Source organism: Egretta garzetta, unplaced genomic scaffold (assembly GCF_000687185.1).
Source record: "Egretta garzetta isolate BGI_Z169 unplaced genomic scaffold, ASM68718v1 scaffold42, whole genome shotgun sequence".
In the NCBI taxonomy this organism is placed as follows: domain Eukaryota; kingdom Metazoa; phylum Chordata; class Aves; order Pelecaniformes; family Ardeidae; genus Egretta; species Egretta garzetta.
In genome coordinates, this window is record NW_009258782.1 from 1,173,305 (window position 1) to 1,176,021 (window position 2,717).

Below are 2,717 nucleotides of genomic sequence, written 5' to 3' on the forward strand. Positions count from 1 at the left end.
TCTCTGCTTTGCCAGGCTAAGACCTAAACCAGAAGGAAACTTCCTCGCCAAATAAGTAGCATGCACCAGGTTGCAAGTGCCCAGCAGATGTTTTAAATATTAACTCTCAAGTGAGGCTGGATATAAAGAGACAGACAAATCTACTCCTCTTCAAAATATATCCCACAAGCAGAAATTCATGGCAGCTGCATAGGTAATTAGACAGAGACCTCCCCTGCGCACCAATTCCCCTCTAGAATTCCCACTTAGGAGACCAAGTGTTTATCGTACACCTCAACACCGAGACAGCAAACAGATCCCCAATTTACCTCTGGAGTCCAATCAGCTTCCACTTCTGGAAATCCACAACGTGCAGAGGGGAAGTGACCCAGTGCTTCACAGGCTTGGTGTAAACGCCGCAGTTTGGCACGAAGATGGAGAGCGCCGTCACAAGCTTCTTGACTATCGCTTCCTCTTCCCCCAGCACGATCAGGGTCCTCCCACTGAGGAGGGAGTAGATGGCGGGGTGAGCGAAGGGGTACTGCCTGATGAACCGCAGCGCGTTCTGGCCAGCCTTTTTTTTGTGCCTTTCACTTGCCTGACAGGCGGGGTGAGCGGGAGAAGGGGTCCTGTCGGAGCACGTGGAGGCGGCGCTGCTGATATAGCTCATGGAGTCCGAGCACTCATCCAGGCTGCTCTTGCTGACCTCCCTGCTGCCCGTCAGGTAGCGCGAGTCTAGCTCGGAAGGAAGGAGCCCCCCTGAGATGCCGTCATGGGAGGGGAAGGCCCCAAAGCTCCCGCGCAGCCCCTGCTCAGCCTGTCGGTACGGCTGCGGGGGGATCCTGACCACCCCATCCTCGTCGCAGGGCTTCTGTCCCAGCTCAGGCAGAGGCTCGAGGAAGTTGGGACTCTCCTTCCCGATACAACAGGCAGAGTCAACCTGCACTAAGTTTTCCTGTTTCGAAACGTCTTCCTGCTCGTCAGCATCGTCCGGGTTTAGTCTGGAGGTGAAACGAAGGCCTCCCTCTTCATCATCCACATAAGGTTCCTCATTAATGGCACTTGGGTAGCTTGCTTTAAAATCTTCCGGGATGAGCGACTCAGAGGGACACGTGCTGAGAACCTCGATGCTGTCCTCGCTGACGGTCCTCCGGCTGCCCACCTTGCTCCTGCCCACCTGGGGGCTGGGGCTGACGGGTAGGCTGGCCTGGCTCTCCGATTTTGTCAAGCCAGATGCCGACTTCTCCGTTCCAAGAACCTCGATGCTTTCACCGCTACTGATGCTGCCTTTAATATCTGCATCGAGGTAGTCCAGGTTCTCCTGGTGTTCAAACGTCATGGACTCAGTCATTTTGGGTTCTTGGGAGTCCTCGATTTCTTGTTCCATCTTGATGGGCACACACTCCACGCTGGACTTGTAGGACCCCAGGCTGATGACCACTTTAGGAGCAGGGGACTCTTCCAAACACTTTCTATCGATGACGTCTTGATTGAGCCCCTGGCAGCCTCTGTACTGTTTTTCAGGTGTTTTTTCACCCAGAAAAGATATATCCTCAAAGAGGAAGTTAGTTACACTTTGTTGCTTTAAGAGCGCCCTACTGATCTGGTCTGTCAGGAGGTAGCACACGTCACCTCTGAAAGTCCTCTCGATCTGATGCAACTGGTCAAGGGTTTGGGTGAAAAAATAAATATCACAGAGCTCCTCCAGCGTCTTCAGCTTCTTGTCAAAGCACTTGGTAGACTTCGCTTTGATGAGCTTGGGGGTATAGGACGGCACATGGGCGTAAAGGTGCGTTTCGCCAGGCTCAGCAAGGTCAGAGGTAGTCAGGTCCTGCTCGCAGCCTGTGCTGGCCTGATCCAGCGCACACTCTGGCTCATAAGGGTGGAAATCGCACTCCTTCAGCTTCCTATAAGGATACGACCTGATTTGTTTCAGCAGATCTTGGTGCTCGATGATAGATTTTTCCACACTGGCCAGCTCGTTGGCCTTCTCGATGGCTTGGGTTGTGTAATAGCCTTTGTCGTTGGCTTTCTTCTGTATCTCGGTTTCATTGTGCAGGACAGTCCTGGTGTAGTCAAGATCTTTCAGTTTCTTTTCCAGTTCATTTGCAAAAGCTTTTCTGTTCCCTGTCTTTAGGCATTCGGAGGCTTTGGAGAACTCAGCAGAGAGTTCCTGAAACTGCTGCATGATTTTGTGCTCGTCGGCGGAAATATAGGCCATGCAGAAGGGCCTCACGAAACCCCTGGCTTCGAGGTCGTACAGAGTCAAGTGGTGGACGTATGCGAAGGCCCCTTCCTTTGAGTCCCCCAGCACCACTTTGGAGTCCTCCACGAAGTTCAGCTTCGGGTATGCAGAGCCAGGAGGGTGCCCCACAAAGGAAGCCTGGTAATCCACAGACATGATCCGAAGGGAAAAATAATTGAGATCGAAAGTGCCTGACACTTTGGCATCATCGGGGATGGTCAGGAGGGGCTGGGGCCCCACTTGCTCTGAGAACTCAGAGATGAGGATGAAGTCCCGGGTGAACTTGGAGCTGGCGACCTTGGCCCAGGGGTTGGCGCCGTGACTGGCGAAGGGGAAAAGCGGCACTGAGTACTCCTCGGGCAGGGGCGGCTCGCTGTACAGCTCATCCTCCAGCTCCTCCTCTCTGGTGAAGGCCACCACGTCAGGGGCGCTGATCATATTTCCCGCAGGAGGGGACCGACATGGAGCAGCGACGCCCCCCCGGTCCCCCCCG

At 54.1% G+C, this 2,717-nt stretch overlaps 1 protein-coding gene across 1 annotated transcript in view; it reads right to left on the bottom strand.

The window, feature by feature from the left end:
- The window catches only part of SMCR8 (SMCR8-C9orf72 complex subunit), a 9,545-nt gene extending 6,834 nt beyond the window's left edge, over window positions 1-2,711 (bottom strand). Inside the window, exon 1 of the mRNA XM_009649440.2 lies at window positions 309-2,711. Coding sequence (XP_009647735.1) covers window positions 309-2,662 — 2,354 coding nt within the window. The 5' untranslated portion in view covers window positions 2,663-2,711. The remainder of the gene's footprint in view (window positions 1-308) is intronic.
- Between the last annotated feature and the right edge of the window lie 6 nt (window positions 2,712-2,717).